The sequence below is a fragment of the Cynocephalus volans genome, chromosome 16, assembly GCF_027409185.1.
Source record: "Cynocephalus volans isolate mCynVol1 chromosome 16, mCynVol1.pri, whole genome shotgun sequence".
Lineage (NCBI taxonomy): Eukaryota > Metazoa > Chordata > Mammalia > Dermoptera > Cynocephalidae > Cynocephalus > Cynocephalus volans.
Genome location: NC_084475.1, coordinates 33947913 through 33966655, shown reverse-complemented (window position 1 = coordinate 33966655; position 18743 = coordinate 33947913). Strand labels below are relative to the sequence as shown.

Below are 18743 nucleotides of genomic sequence, written 5' to 3'. Positions count from 1 at the left end.
GTAGTGGGTTGAATGGTGAGCCCCAAAAGGTATGTCCATGCCCTAACCCCCAGAACTTGTGAATGTGACCTGATTTGTCAAAAGGGTCTTTGCAGTAAGGATCTCGAGATGAGATCATCCTAGATTACTTGGGTGGGCCCTACATCCAATGACAAGTGTGCTTATAAGAGACAGAAGAGAAGACACAGATACAGAGGAGAAGACCATGTGAAGACAGAGTCAGAGACCAGAGTTATGCAACCACAAGGAATGCCAACAGTCCCCAGAAGCTGAAGAGTAAGGAAGGGTTCTCCTCTACAACCTTCAGAGGGACTTTAGCCCTGCTGAAACCCTAATTTCAGACATTTAACCTCCAGAACTGTGAGTGAGAGAATAAATTTCTGTTGTGGTGATTTGTTACAGGAGCCCTAAGAAACGAATACAAGCAGTATCTACTCCAGTTGGACATATACATTCCCTGTGAACCATCACAGGAAACTTCTGATTTTATCTATTTCTTGTGGTGGGTAGTGATTACACAGATGTGTTCACTTTGTGATAATTCATCAAACTGAACATTTATAATTGTATTATTCACATCAATGGGGAAGAGGACAATCATTAGAAGAGCTAACAAAATAAAAAAATACATCTGCTTAAAGGCCTCAGAGTGGGGAAGGATAGGTCTAGAAGAATAAGTCCAGTACTTGGGACTATGTGCTTGCAATTCTGTTCCTAGGTATATATCCCCCAGAAATGTGTACCCATGTGCACCAAGAGACCTGTATGCAAATATTTACAGCAGCATTATTTGTAATAGCCCTAAACCAGAAGCACACAAAAAGTCCATAAATAGCAGAATGGGTAAACAAATTGTGGTATTTTCATGCAATAGAATACTACATGGCAATATCAATAAATGCATTATATAGAATGCATATACTTTACAAACATAATACTGAGCAAAAGAAGCCAGACACAAAAGAAAACACATTCTTCATTATGTTTTATATAAAAGTTCAAAATAACACACTGTCTATTCAAAGCACAAAAAATGCACTACTTGACTCTCTTTGTATAAAACTTAAAACTAAACTATAATTGCTTAGCAGACATGAAGAATGATTATTTATTGCAATGATGAATAAGCTAACTATCCTGATCTGACCATCACACATTGTACACAACTATTAAAAATCAACTTTGTACCCCACATATGTGTGTAATAAGTAATATTTTAAAAAAATAAATCTTATGAAAGTACAATTAGGAAAAAAACTAAACTATAGTGTTTAGGGATACATATTTAAGTACTAAAACTAAAATGAAAAGCACAGTGATTATTTAGAGCACAGTGGCTTCCTGGTGGGGGAGGGGCGCCAGCAGGCATCAGTGGTCTTTGGCAAAGTTCTATTCCTTGACAGAGGTGTTGCATACACAGAGGTTTGCTTTGTGATAAATCACTGTACTGTACATTTTTGATCTGTGCACTTTTCTCTGTGTATGTATGAATTTCACAATTAAAAAGGTTTTTAAAAGTCAATAAAGATGGACAGACTTATTACTATACACAATAAATGGTATTGAGACAAATGAATAGAAATATGGAATGAAAATATTAAATCCTTCCTACCACACACAGAAATCAATTATAGGTATATAGAAAGCCTATGAAAAGCAGAACCTTATAACTTTTAATAGAAAATAATGAATATAACTTCATATTTTGGGGAGAGAAAAAGAATTCTTGAAGAAAATACAAAAACACAATCAACAAAGGAAATGAGCGAGTTGACCACATTAAATTAAAACTCTTCCATAAAATAATAAAAGTGACAAAGCACATACTGACAGATGATAATTTCTGTATGTGTAACTGGCAAACAGTAATTTCTGGAATATATTATAAATTGTGTATATATCAGTAACAAAAAGGCAACTCCATAAGGGGTGGGGGTGAGGGGACAACAGGCAAGAACAGGAAAAGGTAATCCACATTACAAACCACCTACCTGGTTGAGAAGCATGTGGAACACAGCAGGACATATCCACGTAATAGAATGATATGGTGGTTTAAATAAATGAATTAGAGTCATGAAAAAAAATCTTTAAAACAATGCTGAGTGGAAAAAATTGCAAAATGAAACTATTTTAAAATTTATAATCACACATAATATTTAGAATCTAATATTACATATTGCTCATTGATATATACACATGTAGTAAAAAAGTGAAAAAATATGCCTGGGAATGATAAATGTCAACTTGAGGCCAGTGGCTTCTTCTGGAGAAGAAGAGAAATGAATCAGCGAGGGTTTCACAAGGTCTTTAATTCTATCTATATCATTTTATTTCTGTGAAAATAAAGATTTGAAGCAGATATGTCAAAATTTTATTCTCTATAATTTGATACTCTCCTACATCACCAAAATAGTTTATAAAAACTGAAACAACTTTCCTAGCTGCTCTAAGTTTTATTTTTACATTAAGTTGTGTATTTAGACCACACAGTATTGATCCATCACAAACTTTCATGTTATGGCACTGACTTACATGAAAGGAAGGGAAGCTTAAGAAACAGCACTTATGAACTCTAACGTTTGGTTCCCTGGAGGAATACTGCAGTGGATCTGACCTAGTGAATCCACAGCATCTCCTTATGGAGTTGTAAGAGAACTCACTTGGGGCTCAGTACCAGGAGAAGCTAATTTGAGTAACTGTTTGTTTTTATGTTATGGACAGTAAATCTCACAAAAGACCATGATTACCTCCTTCCATTGGTTGCTAAGAGATGCTTGACTAAATTTGTGAGCTACCCCTAGGAAAGGTGATTTGTATTCTAATTCCTTATCTCAGCCTCCAATCCTTGCTATCCTTTCATCCAGATTTTTCACATGATTTATTTTATCCCACTGTGTGTGTGTAAACACAGCCACACACACAGTAACATATAACCATAACAGGAAATTTTGATAAATTTTATTATACTAAAACTTACAACTTCTGTTTTTCAGAAGACACCATGAAGAGAATAAATGGCAAGCTACAAAGTGTAAGATATTTGCAATACATAAGACAAAAGGCTCACATCCAAAGAACGTAATGAATTCCTACAAATCAGTAAGGAAAAGATGGATAATCCAAAGGAAAAATGGACAAAGTTGGTAAATGGCAGAGCTAAAACTCTCAATCTAAAGTCTAACATTATTTTACTTTTTTTTCTTTTTAAAACTATTGTTTCAGTTATTATTTGTAATGCTATCAACTAGTGACAATGACAATCACTGTTTATACCTTTGTCTTGGTAGAAAATCTTGCAAATTCTTTTCTTTTGGGGGGAGACGGGGCAAATAATCTTCCCTATAATAATCGCATATGTATAATTATGTTATAATTACAGATACTGAATTATACTAAATTTACTGTGGAGTATACTATTCTACAACCTGCCTTTTTCATATAACATAATTCATCTTTAAAAAAACTACTGCATAGATTATACTGGTATGGGCACAATGTGAATTCTTTAGATTTCCAGTTCACGTTCACACACAAAGGGTCCTTGTGTACCTGCTTCCCTATACCCTTAGCAGCACTAAGTCCAGGTCTCTGGTTCAAATTCATGAATGGTGATCAGAAAACTTGCCTTTAGCACATGAGAAACAAAGACAACAGTGATGTAGAAGGAGTACAGTAACAAGCAAAGAGAAAAGCCAAAAAATGCAAGGAGCAGGAAAAGTTTAAAACAGGAACAAGTGGCTGAAAGTGAACGAGGAGATAGGAAAGGGGTTAAATATAAAAATGTTGGGCATCTTTCAGAAACAGCCTTGTTAATCAGGCCATGAATCTGAGCCAAGTGTACTAAAGGCATAATTTGATTAAGAGTCTATAAAGGAGGCTTTGAGGCAATCCAATTAAAGAGCAGAGACCGGATATCTTAACCTAAGCTCTTAAGTTGGAAGTTTCCTTCAGACTGTTCTTTTGGAGTTTGAATTTTTTTCTCCTCAATTTTTGGCCACTTATCCCCCCAAAGTTGAATGTTATCTGAAGAAAATTCCAAAACGCTCAGAGTTTTTAGAGCAGAACAACGTACATGTTTCATACTAAATTTTAAAGAAAATGTTCAGACTTTGGTTGTAGTTGAATCATTTCAAAATGGCTTCTTTTTTTATTGAAATGTATTCATTACACATATTTGTGGAGTACAGAGTTATATTTCAATACATGTATACAATGTGTGATGATCAAATCGGGGTAATTAGCATATTCATCATTGCAAAACTTAATCATTTCTTCGTGATGAAGACATTCGATCTCTCTTTTAGCCATTTGATAACAAAGTGAACTACTGTCAATTATAGATGCCTAGTTGGACTGTACACTAACAGAACTTAACTTTCCTATCTAGCTATTTTGTGTCCATTAATCGACCTCTCGCTATTCCCTCTCCCCTTTCGCCTTTTCTAGTATCCACAGTTCTACTCTTTTAAAACCTAGTAGACACTCTGGTTTCTCTTCAGATCGTATAAATCTTTCGCCTTTTTTACAACCTAGTAGAGGAATAGTATTCAAAGGAAATGCATATTTTAGACTATTTGTTTTAAGATAGTTCAAAGTCAAATGAGCAATACAGGAACTCTGAATTACTGGTAAAGGATCTCTGGCTGATCTGTTATCTTCAAGTAGAAGAGCTTAGAGGTAGAGGTACTTTAATTCCTCCTTGAAAGGGCAGGATTTTCATTCTATTTCTATGCTCTTGGCTACTGTACAGTTTCTCTTGCTTTTTCTCTGAGTTTGTCTCTTAACTTCCAGAAGTACTATGAGGGAGGGGAAAGAAAGCTGATCCAGAAGGCCATGGGCCTTAATCTCTCCTTTCTTCTATCCTCATCATTGTAACACACACCAGCAAACCTGATCTGCCCCTTTCACAGGGAAGTCAGCTGGTAGAGTCAAATATGTTTTTAGCAAGTTTTGGACAGGTATAAAGTGCAAAGGTATAACAAATGTCTACTCTCTCCATTTATGTTTTCTTTTTAAATCAATCGAGCAACTACAAGAATCAGGATTGAAAGATAAATGCTTTTAGGAACCAATGTTGGGAAATCCATCTTGGTCAAAGGAGGGCCCAGGGTAGAGAGAACTATCTCGACATTTTAATAAAACTATAACATAATTTGTCGTGACCATTTCAAGGGGATTAATAAATTAGAATAATTTCAGAATGGCTTCATTCAAAAAGGAAGAGGAGAAGAAAAAGGTCTTAGTCTTTGAGATTCTACAAAGAGCTTAGTTTGGGGGAGAGTTCCTGTGACTATGTCTAAGAAAGCATCTTTATAACAGTGCTCAGATATCCATGAAACAGAGAACCAAAAAAAATAAAAAGACTAAAAGGCAGCATTTGGATACTCATTGACAAACAGAAATATGTCATGTGGATGTCTTATTGTATGCTCTGGGCTTTCGGGGCACTGAAATAATGCACTCACGGAAGGATTACAGCAGAACCATTGGCTCCGTGCTGGTGCGCCATCACAGGGAAAATAAGAAACACTTGAATCAATGCAGCTCTGCAACCCTGAGTATTCCAGCCCACTATTTGAAAATATATTTCCTTCTTTGGAGAAAAAAAAGAAAGAAATCCATTCCCCCAACTACAGGAAGGCTGAAAATCTAGACAGACAAAAGCTGACATACATAAAATTACGAAGGCTAACACAAAGTTTTAGAAATACTAAAAGCAAGAGCAAACGGAACCATCTAACGTACTTCCCTCAGCTACCCTGGCCTGTGCTCTGCGATGCATTTTCACAGGACCCTGGCACAAGAAGGAAGGCTGTGAGAATCCACTAGAATCCACTCCAAAGTTGATCTCACAAATACACACCAAGGGAAGCACAACAAAGTCTGCTTTGGATTAAAGTTACCAACATTGGATTTCAAAACCAACAACAAAATGTTTCAGGAGTTTATTTCAGTTGTCTCACCAAAAACAGAAACTTTGGGGAAACTAGAATTCTATAGTTCTGAATTTTCTTAAGGATTTAAGAAGTTGGAGAGGCAATGACATTTTCATATATCAGTATAACTGAAAAAGACAATACGACTACATGGCAACATTAAAAACTGTTTTTGACAGTGTTTCCTACACAATGATGGCTGTGGCTAACATGATGAAGTAATTACTGAGCAACATTTTTCTTATTATGCTTAAGATTTTCCCCAATACCATCAGGTTTGACTTGAGCACTGAGAAAAGAATACCATACATCTTGGCTTTCTGTTTCACAGAATTACAACCTAGGTTTTCAAACTATTCACAAGTGATTAGGGAGATCTAATAAAAATAAGATAGCTATATTGTTTTAGTCTCTAATTATTTGAAAGTAGCATAGTGCACCACCACCACCGTAGGAATCAAAGGAACTGAGACAATATTTTTGGATGTACTTTACAGCACCTACACATTGAATGGCAAGTTACTGTGGAAATTTTAATTATGACATCTGATAATCAAAACAATCTCATTTTATTCTAATTAATACAATATACTTTTATATCAAAATCTAAGCTCTATTAGCAATGTTAGGTGAAAAATGAAATAAATGATCTATAATGTCCAGAAAATTGAGCCACAAATTTACGTGCTAGAACTAGCTGATGTCTTGCCTAAGGAATCCACTTTTATTTTGGTAGTTTTAAAGTGGTAAATTGATTAGCATTAAATCACAACACATATTTCTTTACAGATACAATGCATTTATCTCGTATAAAATGTGTATTGATAAATACTTATCTTCCTCTAGCTATAATGTAAATGTAAAAAAATAAAATTCCATATGTTTCTTATGTCTTCTGTGTAGTTGATAAATGTAAATTTTATTTTACTGGATATCAAACTAAAGAACAAAAACGATGAAATGATGACCTCCATAACAAAGGCTTTCCTTCCTCCATATGCCTTAATCTGACTAAAAGCATATCTCTTTTGTAAGGTCCTTTAGAGGAAAGTTGATTTTTTTTTTTTCATTTTTGTATCTCCTTAGATACCCTGGTACCCAGCACATAGTAGGCAAGTCCTCAAAATATTTTTTGTTTTGATCTAACATTCAAAGAAATCAGAAATGTTGTAATAGGTCTGCTTCCAAAATATGTAATATTTTCAAAATATTACATCTAAGGATTATAGAACAACAAATGGGCACAGACACAGATAAAAGCAGATATACATATAGAGATGTCATAGCTAAAATTCGGATAGCATTTACCTAATAGGTTTTGATCTCTGATTGCCATATACGTATGCTTTTAGGCACTTTGCTTTACAGCTACAGGGGACAACTGGCTGATACACAAGACTCATTCTTAAAAAGAAGCACTTTGGTTGATTCAAAAGCCCATATACTCGCAACCCAGGAAAGATTCTGAAATGCATGAATAGGTAACTCTCAGCTCTATATGAGATATTGGTTCATGGAAACTATCAATCCTATCTACAAACAAAAGAAATGCTATGGAGGATTGGATATGTATGTATGATTGGATAGGTATTGATGAAGATATTAATAACTACAGAAAAATAAAATATTTAAAAGGACCAAGAAACCAGGAATTCTTGTGCACCTAAAAAAATGTGCAGTATTAAAAGTATATTTTAATATGCCAGACCTTATTTTAATCAGCTATTGGGGACATCTCACTTTCTTCTCTTTATTTTCTACCCTGTTGGGAGGATACTTAATACTTATAGTTGGCATATCAGTCTGCAATCTCTGCCTCTAACAGAATATCAATGGCATCTTTGCCATCCCCCAACACACACACACACACAGACACACACACACAGACACACACACAGACACACACAGACACACACACAGACACACACACACACACACACAGAACTCCAGCTCAAAGGCACAGTTTTCTACACCCCTTAATTATCCTCCATAATCAACTCTGACTCATCATCAAGCCTTTGCCATTCTCAAAATCCATATTTACCCCTGTAAAGTTTCCCTGTAATGGGGAGAACATCAAAATACTGAGTCAGTTCTCCAGACGGGTACATAAAAGACACTTCTTCAATCACTTACTGCTCAGTAGAAACAAAACTACACACACCCTATGGAATTCTGTAAGAGCAGACAGGCCGCATCACTAAGACACTTCATGGCTCCTCAATGAATTGATTTAGAGCCCAGCTGCAAAGTTATTCGCATTTCCCAAGAGAAGGTTCAAGTGCTCTTGGGACCTACCCATCACACAATGGTTTTCAACAAAATGAAAACAAAGTAAAACACACTGACTCACTCCAACACTCCTGATTCTATCCTGCAGAAAGAAGAATGATGTGATGATTAGCCTAGGGATTTCCATGTTATTTTCATTTTCAGAACCGCTGCACAGTGTTAAAAGTATCAAATAGGACATAACTGGATCTGAACACACAGATCTGTTCATACACCTGACACAAGAGCTTACCACTCTGTATGTACCATGTGTTTCCATAGGGTTATTTTTGGTTATTTTAAAAGTCCTAAAATCAACTGTCAAGAAAGCAATGAAGTCAGTTCACCCCATTTCCTACACCCTACTTCCTATCATTTATTTGTATTAGATAATAAAATGATAATCCATTGCCTGTCCAAAGGGCACTTACCTCATTGTCTGACTCCACGAGAACTTGATCATATTCACTAAGCGCTACTAGAAACATGATAGAGGTGACATTTTCAAAGCAGTGTATCCATTTTCTTCTCTCTGACCTTTGGCCCCCTACATCGACCATTCTGCAAGGTTAATAATACTCATATTAATAACATATAAAGAAAAGTTTTAAAATCAGTATAAATATAGCACTATTAACAAACTTAGGAAAACTATTCTCTTGAAAGACAATGGTCATCCAAGTCAATTCAACTAATACTTACTGAATGTCTACTAATCTTCTGTTACCTAACATTCAAAGTCAAGACATTCTGGGTAATAAATCATTGTGGGTATTAGAAAGTTATCAGAATGCTGAAAATTACAACTTTGTAAAAAAAAAAAAATCCTTATGTCTGCCAAACAAAATGGTATTTTATTTAATTAAGATCTGAAAAGTCAGAAACAGAATGAGTTTTATTTATGTTAAGCCCTAATGACAAATACTGAACTTCAGTTTCTTTTTCTATAAAATCAGAATCAAAATCCTCATGTATTTCTTGAGGATGCTAGAAATAACTACAAATATATTTTTAAAATGTAAGATGCTATACATTTCAATAAGGGGGTGTGTGATGCTTCAATTAAAAGAAAACACGAACCCAATGATCCTTCTTTAGTAGAGTAGGGTAAGCATTTTGGGCTATTTTTCTCCCAATATTGGTAATAATTTGGGACAGGTCCAGTCATGTCAGGTAACATAGTACAATTAGCCTTATGCACAAACCAACTCACTAATCTGAAATGAAGTGTTGTATAAAACATCAACATGCTACAAGGTGCCACTTCAGAGGCCAACATTTAAACCATTTCAAGAGTTTGTTTTTAACAACATCAACTCTGTGCTGAGTTGCTGCTCAGAAACCAACACTGACATCAATTAATTTGAGTGATGATGTAAACAGTGGTCCCTTGGTTCCCATGGAGGGCTGGTTCCAGGACTTCACGTGGATAACAAAATTCATAGATGCTCAGGTCCCTTATATGAAACACTGTAGCATTTGCCTATAACTTATGCACATCCTCCCATATACTTTAAATCATCTCTAGATTACTTATAATACCTAATAAAATACAAGTACTATGTAAATAGTTGTTAGACTGTGTTGTTTTTTATTTATATTATTTTTTATTGTTTTTTTCCCCCAAATATTTTCCATCTGTGGTTTGTTGAATCCATGGATACAGAAGGACGATTGTATATGAAATATCTGGCAGTGCCTGGCACTGAATCAAAGTTTCTTCACACTGTTGAATCCATATCTTGACTGAAATGTACACAATGTTCACAGGAAAACATACTCTCAGAGAATGAGACATTCAGGCACAAAACTGTGAGAGGAGGCCCTTTGAGTGTATCTGTTGAAAACTGCAGGTGCTCCTGGTGTTTTCCTGCCTTCCAGCATTAAAACTAAACTAAGAACTCAAGGATCTTCCAGTGACTGCTTCTAAGTCTTTTAAGGTGCAAGAGAGAAATCTAAGGGGCAAAGCAATGGACCCAGGGAGACCTATTAACTATAAACATCAAAACTGGAATTCTTAGGTCCTTAGAAATTTTAAAATGCTGGCTCCTCCTTAATGCTACTGTGTGAATAATATGATACTCGTTTACATGAGATCCTCATTCCCTGGAATCCTGTCATCCTACGCCCCACAGGATGCTTTGGATGGTGGTGAGAAATTATACTTCTAAGTCATTACTGTTGTTGTAGTGGCAAAAAATGTCCTTCAAACACTAGTGCACGAAATGTGCAAAAAACAAGATGTAACAGTAATCTGGTTTCAGAACCCACTAATTGCAAAGCAATGAAGAAATGAAAATCCCCATGACATGCTATACGTTTTATGAACATATTCTGTAATATGGTTATAACTGTAAGGAAATTTGGGTGTCTCAAATTAAAGATCTAAAAATGTTATAAACTCAAAACTTAAGTAATACAGAATGCTGGAGCTACAAGGAAGCTTGGAGTTCATCTAATGGAACCATTTTATAGATGAAAAAACTGAGGCTCAGAAATATTTCCAAAATGGTCACATCTACTAGAGCAGAGTATGACAACCAGATTTGCCCACAGGTGCAGAGACTGATTAGAATAAGGTGTCCATACAATGCTCTGGCGCTGCTAATCAGTCACATGGCAGAGTCACATAGTAGGAGTTACCTAACTCTCAATATTGTACACATTCATCTTCCACGGGATGGGCTCCCCCCTGAGCAACTCAACTCTCTACGCTCAAAGTCACATTCACATGGCTTCATTTCTCCAAGCGCCATTTGGTTTGTATTCTAAGCAGAAGTACAACTGAGTGATCATGTAATACGAGATTAAATGAAAGTACACCAGTATTTATATTTTCTCATCTTAAAAAAAATAGAATGCTTCTGTTGAAGAATTATCCATACAGAAAAGCAGCACTGAGAAAGTAATAAATTTTCATTCTATTTTGCTACATAAATTTAGACTAGGTTAATTAACCTGCTTTCAAAATTATTTTGAAAATTTTTAAGCAGCTTATATTATGACTATAAAACACTATGTATTTTTATTGCTACTGAAAAATACTGCTTTGGTACCAGAAAGCTTAGAGCTAACATCAACATAAAAGCTTCTGCCAACATATAATTTCTATTATTGATAGGATCATAATATTATTAGTATCTTCTATAATTTTTTAAATATATCCATTGCCCTCTTAGTTAAAATGATTTTTAAAAAAATATAGTTAGAACCAACGTTTGAGTAACTAATTTTGTTCAACAACCAGCAAACTAAGATTTTACTGATTTCTTGGTGATTTGAATTGAAGTGAGAAACCCTTCAGTACGGTTTTCTGCTGCTTCCTCTTTTAGGGCCACATTATATCATTTATGTAACTAATGATAATAATTGGTTGAAAGGCTACATCATTTTAAAGCCTACATATGATTTCAATACTTATAGAGTTCACCAAATGTACTCAAGGCATAAAAGCTGGGAAGTAGGTTTTATGGACTCAGTTACTACCTGAAAATGACACTTTGTAAGTCAAAGGGGTATTCGATGATCCCTGTGGTGGGGACTCGAACTCTAAGCACATCTTGTTGCGTAGGCAGGTAGGCAGGGTCGGCTACGCGGTCCAAGTCATTAAGATAGCTGGAGGAGGGAAGACACAATGAGAACGTCAGTGACCCCATCACACCAAATCTGTCTACATGGAAAGGGAAGGGCACAAATGCATCATGAGGAAGAAGAAAAATATCGGAAAGTGGTAGAGAAGTTTTGGAAAAGAAAGATCAAGTCAACCTTCCATTACTCAGAGGAAGGTTATCCACTGATGGATTACTACTCACCATTTCTCATTTCTTCTCTTATTATCAGTTAGAACCCATACAAAAAATGAAGAGGGGAAGAAAAAGGAAAAGAAATCCAAATTAGTTTCCTCCCCACTACTTGTTCAGCAGGTCTGGTTGGTAAAGCTAGAGTTTAAAACAAGTGTTTTTTAAATTATTTATACAAATTTAATTTGAATAAATAGATAACAGAGTTGTATATAAGGTCAGGATGCATATTTTTTTGCATTTCTGCTGAACATCAGAGTCTTTTCCTGGAATGAATTTCTTTATTCCCCTAAGAAAAGGCAGCACGATACCATATCCTAAATTCTGTCCAAAGCCTAAGTCATTTATGATTAATGTGAAGACATGAGATGTCTAGTTACTGCAGTAATAATGTCTAAGATCAGATATTCCTAATGTTTAGAGTCACCACATCTTAACTTTAAATTTATCTGGTTATATGATGCTTTTCCATTCCTTTTTTAAAAAGCTTTTTATTTTAAAATAATTTTAAACTCACAAGAAGTTATAATAATGTTATGTAGAATTTCCCTGTACCCTTCCCCCAGCTTCCTCCAATGATAACATTTTACATAACCATAGTACATTGCCTAAATCAGGAAACTGACATTGACACAATATTACTAAACTACAGAGCTTACCTGAATTTTACTCATTGCTACACACACACACAACACACACAAGAGGGTACTTTAAAAAGTTCATGTAAAGATTTGTATTATCTTCTAATTCTAGTTTTCCACAAACTTTTTGAAGTTCCCTTGTGTGAGAGAGAGAGAGAGAGAGAGTGTGTGTGTGTGTGTGTGTGTGTGTGTGTGTGTGTGTGTGTACATATATTTGGGGGTATATAGGTCTATGAAGTTTTATCACATGTAGAGATTTGTGTAATCACCACCACAATAAGGACACACAACTGTTTTTTCACCACAAAGAAACTGCCTTGTGTTACCTCTGCCAACCCTAACCCTAGACAATCACACTTATGTTGTCCATCAGTATAATTTTGCCATTTATTCCATTCACTTCCTATTCCATCAAAGTGTAAAAAATAATTTGCAGCACTGAGAATGGCATAATCTGATAGAACAAATGGCATAATTTGATGGCAATCAGGTAAAAATGACTGCAGTGGGTGGTAGCTTCATGATTTCAAAGAGTACCTCTGCTCTTCTTGCCCTGGTGAGCATGGAGCACAGACATGGTTTCAAAACAAACAACTACAAAATGTATACACACAAAGTAAATAACTCGTGAATAAGATTTAAGGAAAAGGTGAAAGGAACCATTAATAGAATTGGGAAGCAGTTAGATCTTCAACTCCTTTATGCCCACAAACAAGACTGTGAACTGTGGAATACACAGCAGGGAATGTATGGTGCAGGGCAGGTTATAACTCAGCAGTAACACAAATGCTCAGTTGATATGACCCACCCAGGGTACGGGACTTTGTCTTACCCATCTGTATTTCTGCACAGTACCTAAAAGAGTGCCAAATAGTACGTGACACATATTTGTTGGATGGATAGTTGGATTTCCTATGCTGAGATTTGGTTCCAATGTCATTTAAATATCATTTTTATGAGTGGTGTTTCCATACGAATAATATCCTTAAATTTGAAATGGTGTTAAAAAGAGATATTACGTTGAGTCCATAAGATTCATGAAATCATAAAATAGTATGTCTAAGCCTAACTTTAACAAAGTAATAAAATTACTGCCTCTTTGGAGATGTATCAATTCTTTAAGACAAAAAAGTATCAGCCTAGAAATTCCTATTGCAAAGTAACTAATTCGTATTTTAGGGGCCCAGACACATCAATGATTTGTTAGATGGGAATTAGCTCTCGACTGACTAATAGTAACCAGCTTGATATCTTTAATTACTATAAAACTGCCTAGAGGACAAAGAGGGAAAGGCTGGGAGAATATGGGTGGGTAAGGAAGGAAGGAAATGCAAAAATGAACTGGACCTGAAATTTCAATAAATATCGGTGACATGGTCCTGGAGTCATCTGACGGGGTCAACAAGCCCACATTCTGGGATTTGATCTGTATCTCATTCTACAGACAAACCAGCTTATCCCCATCACATACACAAAATCAGCTGGTTACTCTGTATAAATGGAGTTTTCTGATTCACCACCTCCTTGATTTGAAAAACTGGAAATTGATATACATTTTGAAATCCACAAGATCACCATTTATTTAACTACTCTATGTAAGAAGTTATTTCAGAGGAATCAAAGAACATTACATTTACACTGGCAAGCTTGCTCGGAAATATAATGCTTAATAAACTATTTTTACTCACTTAATGCCATAGACAGAGGGTTGCTCATTCTTGTATATAAGGTGCTGTGGTGTTTCTGTGGTAAAGGGAAATTGTGAATGTTTCCTGAAGATGAACCAAACAGATTACTCGTTGCCACTCCCACAGAATCTAAAGAACTAGCATATGAAGTGAAAAAATACCTGTCACATTGTGCAGTAGAAACTGATAGTTTCTCTCCAATTTAGAAGGATAAACTGAGCTCCATGAAAAACATGGTTGGGTAAGATGGAATCACAAGTACACACCTGCAACGGGAAAACCACTTACACGGGCTTAGAGGCTACTTTGAAAAAACTGTCAGAGGTATCTCTCCGTGAATCCACAGTACTGAGATATTAGCTGAATATCTAAAACATTCATACTTGCAAGAACATGTTTTCTCTTCGCCTTTCTTCTGCTCCTTTTGCGTGGCAGTACAGTTCTGCTTACCAGCCTGTTCTGTCTGTTCATTGCCCAGGTTTAAACATATTTCATGAGAAGGAAATGGCCACTAGACATGTCCCACATGTTTCTGATTAACTGAAAAGTGAGCTATAAGTTCTTGCTTGTCATTTTGCTTTGCTTCTGGTATATGGTGGAGAGAAAGGCTCACTTCACTTGGGGTAAAAAAGTTAAATTAATCTAGTTTAACAAAAAAAAAAGCCTGAAAGAAACTATCTAGCTCTGCTAGTTGCAACATACATCATCTAGAACCAAAACACCCCAAAACTAGATGAAGAAAAACAAAACAATAATAACAACGCTCCCAACCAAACAAAAGACACACAAGTGATTTTCTCCTAGAAGAAAATCTGGGTGGCTCAAAAGGTACAAAGGATTGAAAATAGGTTGCAATTTCTGAAGCAGGTAAAATGTGTAGACAGCCAAGAACTGCACTGTCCACTGCCAAGGAGGGGCCAGCATGGAGTTTCTGCCTGCATAAGCCCCCCGGCGCTCTCCTCTGGGCTCAAAGGGCTGACAGAAGGGACTCACAGCATTTTCTGCATATCACATTCACATAGGGAAAAAAGGCCACTACATTCCCTTAGAAATGAAAATGAAGTTCAGCTAAGACCAGTGCATCCTCATTTGTTGATCCTTGTCACATTTTGAGAAAAGGTAAGAGAATAGTCTCTTAACTGAACTGTACTTTCCACTGAAGCATTTCATATTCTGAGGACAAACTTCAGTGAAATATAGGGGATGGGTTTGTGTTGGATTATTCCACTCATTTAACCTTTTAAAAAGAAACACCAAGGTCTGAACAAATTTATATTGCAGAGTAAATTCAGAGAGTTAATTATAGCCATAATTTGTTTTGTGGGAAAGATTCTGAGTAGCTGCTGAGGTCATTCTCAAGGGTGTTGCTATGGTAACAGAAACAGGTACATTTCCAAGGCAATATATGTGTAACAAGTGGCTGGCAGTAGCTCTTTACTGATGTTGGGGAGAGGACACTCCCATAGGACACATGGGACTTATTTAAGTATCTGTGAAACAATCCATGTTTAAGAGTGTTAGAAAATGGGAAGTTTAGCTGCTTAAATTCATCTTACTCCAATCCCTTCATGAGGATTTAATGATGTTCCACTGTGTTGGGACATATAATAATTAATAATTTGATAACTGATTTAAAAAAACAACTCAACTTTCTTGCACATATGTTTGTTAGTTAAGGTTCTCACACACAGTGGCCAGCACCCACAGCTACCTTTGTCCACGGATGGATCACCAACACTCAGCTGAGGGCCTGGAACATGGCAGGTGCTCAACAGGGAACCCAAATTAAAACTATTTGATGAAAAATGCTGTAGTGGTTAGAAAGGCAGTTTACACCTTTAAGGAGAAAATACAGGAGAGAGGTTGTTAGCTACCCATATTTACCTAATAACCTCTCTGGACTATTAGTGGCCTGCATTCTGTAATAACTAAATTCCGAATTAAAATGTCTCTGACAAATTTAAAGACAACACAGAGAGGAAAGGCATTTTTTGTTTAACTTCATTTAGTGGATGTGCTTCCTGCTCTTTAGGTCCTGGTCACAAAATGATACAATTTGCATGTCCATTTTATACCTATCAGTTTCAACCTTTCAGGCTTTAGAATTCTGCCTAATTCAATGCACACTGAGGAGGTGGCACCTGATCAACAGACATCTGACACAAATCTCTTTAATGGAAGAAACAGGTTTTTGATGGTTTTCATTGAAAAGTGAGGCAGAGACTCGTGCAGTAATATCTCAACAATTTCTTTCCTACCATGAGAAAAATGTAGTTATCTGGAGTTCAATTTGACCATGACATTATGGCAGTTGCTAAGGATAAGAAGATTCATTGAACATGATCCCTTACCAACTTGTGGGAAGAACTGGGTTATATAAAGAGGAAAAATGGCTGGATTTATAGGTATGGAATAAACATTTGTATATTTTGGATACAGTCATTTTCTGGGAACCTGATTGAACAATCTCTAACTGTTGGTAATAATCCACCAAACATCCTTCTGTAGTATGACTGAATTTCATGAAAGACTTAAGGAAATCACGCCCATTAGTTTATACCTTGTACAGCTTCTTTACACATTTAACTTCAGGATAACCTCTGCAGAAAAATAGGAAATTCAGAAACAGGATATAATTGACTACTTAAAATGATTAAAAACATATGAGAGAAACTTAAACTTCACTAAAATAAGATGGCCAAATCAAATTAAATATAGCATTTTCTCTCTTGGATATGTTTTAAAAAGAGATTCCAACTGTTCCTTAATTTTGACAATAGTTTGTCAATAATAGTTTTGAGTTCTTTCAAATTTTAATTTATGCTCCAATTTGACATGTAATAGTACTTCATTTTTAAAAATATTTTTAAAATGAAAAAGAAAAATACCCTGCCACTTATGGCTGGAAGGGTAACTGAAATCTAAACAAACAGTAGCATAGAAATTAAAAATTCAAATACTTTTTTTTAAGTGAAGAAAACACAGAATAATATTTAGAGATATAATCTGGCAAGTAAAATATATCACATTTCAACTAGGGTTAAAAAGTTTTATGAAAGTTAGAGGCATAAAACCTTTGGTAATTATACCAAAAGTCAAAAGTATCTGTGGGTAGTAAGGGTAAAAAGAAATCTCTGACATTTGGTGCAAATCCAACTAAACATAATAAGATAAATGAAAATGGCATTGTGGGGCATTCAATGTGATATGCTGTGGGGTATGTGTTGGGGGTTGGGGACTCTTCAACCCCCATGTAAGGGCCTCCTAGGGAGACGCTGCATTTGTAACAGATTTGCAGTTCAAGTAAAATATTAAGATGAAGTATGGTACAGAAAGTGATTCTGGGTAGGTTTTCACATTTTTAATTATTGAAAAGAAGGTTAGAAAAACTAGGTCGACTTCATTAAAAAAAATTAAGAAGACCTCACTGTGAGATGAACAGTCTTTGGGGAACTGAAAGCTAGATCATGCCATGAGATGGTATTTGACACTGTCAGAAACAGTTGAGGCTAAGGAGAAACCAAAAACACACCATTATTGTACAGTTGCAATATGACCACAAAGATCCAAAGGAAAAAAGTACAAAGAAATTAGGATCTTAAAAAGGAGAAGTAACAGTTTTGCAAAACTGCTGTCTGGAGGGGAGAGGCATGTAGAGGTTTTGGTGTCACGATCCAACCAAGCCCCTCCCTCATCTGACAGATCCTGTTGCTGATACCAGCCTGGCCGGTAATGTGGTTAGGCTGGTTAGCAGCACGGATTACTTATTACTCAAACACTTCTATCTCCTGAAGAGCTCGTGTTGTGGAGGGCACATCAACTTTCCTTTTTCCTCTTTAACACCTGGCAATCATGATTAGACTTTAAGGAGGTACAGCATTTATTATAATTTATTGAATTATTTATTTAATAATTAATTTAATTTATTAAATTATTTAGTATCAAAAATTATTAAATTATTATTTTTTTCATAAGACGTTATTTGTTTTTAATATAAAATTCCAGGTATAAAACAAAGATCACCCAGTGGTAGCAGGTGGGTTACAATCCTATGGTTTATGCAACTGTTTATGGGAGACTATTCTGTGGGATAAAAGAGAAGGCTTAGGGATCATGCATTTCAATTTTCCTTTACCAAAGAACTAAACCAATCTAGAAAATCAGATTTTAAAAACTACATTAAATATCTCCTAAAAAAGATCCTATCACTGCATTTGGTAAATAGCTTCAGTATCTTATGAATCGTACATACAGAGATGTATTCTGAATGTCTAACATAAAGAGATCACCCATATCACATGCGGAAAGGGCCAGGCAACCATGTGCTTGTCAGGCAGGCAGAGTCCAGGGTCAGGGCCAGGACTGGGCTCACAGTGTGTTGCTCAGACAAATAAATCAGACTTGTAA

General features: G+C 35.7%; 1 protein-coding gene across 2 annotated transcripts in view; it reads right to left on the bottom strand.

Moving 5' to 3' along the window:
- LOC134364593 (guanine nucleotide-binding protein G(q) subunit alpha) overlaps positions 1 to 18743 on the bottom strand; it is a 281106-nt gene that overhangs the window by 58116 nt on the left and 204247 nt on the right. For both annotated transcript variants that reach the window (XM_063080533.1, XM_063080534.1), the window contains 2 exons: positions 11694 to 11822; positions 8639 to 8768 (listed from right to left, as the gene is read on the bottom strand). In XM_063080533.1, the coding sequence (XP_062936603.1) occupies positions 8639 to 8768; positions 11694 to 11822 (259 nt within the window). The remainder of the gene's footprint in view (positions 1 to 8638; positions 8769 to 11693; positions 11823 to 18743) is intronic.